Source organism: Mastomys coucha, unplaced genomic scaffold (genome assembly GCF_008632895.1).
Source record: "Mastomys coucha isolate ucsf_1 unplaced genomic scaffold, UCSF_Mcou_1 pScaffold2, whole genome shotgun sequence".
NCBI lineage: Eukaryota > Metazoa > Chordata > Mammalia > Rodentia > Muridae > Mastomys > Mastomys coucha.
The window spans coordinates 12,406,413-12,407,351 of NW_022196902.1; the positions used below are offsets into that span (position 1 = coordinate 12,406,413).

Below are 939 nucleotides of genomic sequence, written 5' to 3' on the forward strand. Positions count from 1 at the left end.
ACTGACAAGCGGGGTAAAGCCTGCGTCACTCCTAACCTGTAATCAATGGGAATCACGTCCACGCGTGTCTTTCTAATTCTGTAATCAGAGGCTTTTCCTCTGCTAATCCCAGAAGGCCGTGGTGTTTTATGGCTTTCCTTTCAGGTTCTTTCTTCTGAGCAGCCTTCGCCTTGTGGGCAGATTTCATTTACTCACGTCTATACAGCATCTCACCATCCACATGCTTTGCTCTTTCTGCAGTTCCTGGCTGAGGACTACACGCTAGTGGATGTTCTTTACTACGTCACACGTGATGATTTGAAGTGCCTCAGACTAAGGTATTGCTCTCTTCCCCTATGTTTGGTTGTCATGAGGGAAAGAGCCCTAGGTTCAGAACAGGAAGTCTGGGTTCCTGCCCTGCGGGGTCTCTAACCAGCAGTGCAGGCTCAGGAAGGGCTGTGTCTGATTTTCAACTCTCAGACTAAACTAAATTAGTTGGGTGAGGCTATTTGGGGAAACTCCTAATAACTAGTATTTCTGTTTAAGTATGGGACAATCAACGGGAAGAGATTTCTCAAATAAGTCTGCAGACTAACGTCACACAAGCCCTCTAAAGGCTGCCATGAAGAAGAGCTCTAATGTAGCCTGTGGCCCTCTGGTAACATAGTAGATGTGCTTCTGACTTAACAGCCGGAACAGTTATTATGATGTGGTACAATTTCTTGTCACAGTTCTCTCTCCTGGTCCAGGTAGATCCGTAGCTTAACCACCTCTATAAAGACACATTTGCTGGGTGGTGGTGGCACGTGCTGTTGATCCCAGCACTTGGAAGGCAGAGGCAGGCAAATCTCTATGAGTTGGAGGCCAGCCTGGTCTACAGAGTGGGTTCTAGGATGGCCAGAGCTATACAGAAAAACCCTGTCTTGAGAGACAAAAACAAATCAAAGCCATACACACAGA

The 939-nt window shown here is 47.0% G+C and overlaps 1 protein-coding gene across 1 annotated transcript in view; it reads left to right on the forward strand.

Moving 5' to 3' along the window:
* Window positions 1-939, forward strand: part of Map3k5 (mitogen-activated protein kinase kinase kinase 5) — a 199,500-nt gene that overhangs the window by 198,105 nt on the left and 456 nt on the right. The window contains exon 28 of the mRNA XM_031380745.1: window positions 241-317. Within this exon, the coding sequence (XP_031236605.1) occupies window positions 241-317 (77 nt within the window). The remainder of the gene's footprint in view (window positions 1-240; window positions 318-939) is intronic.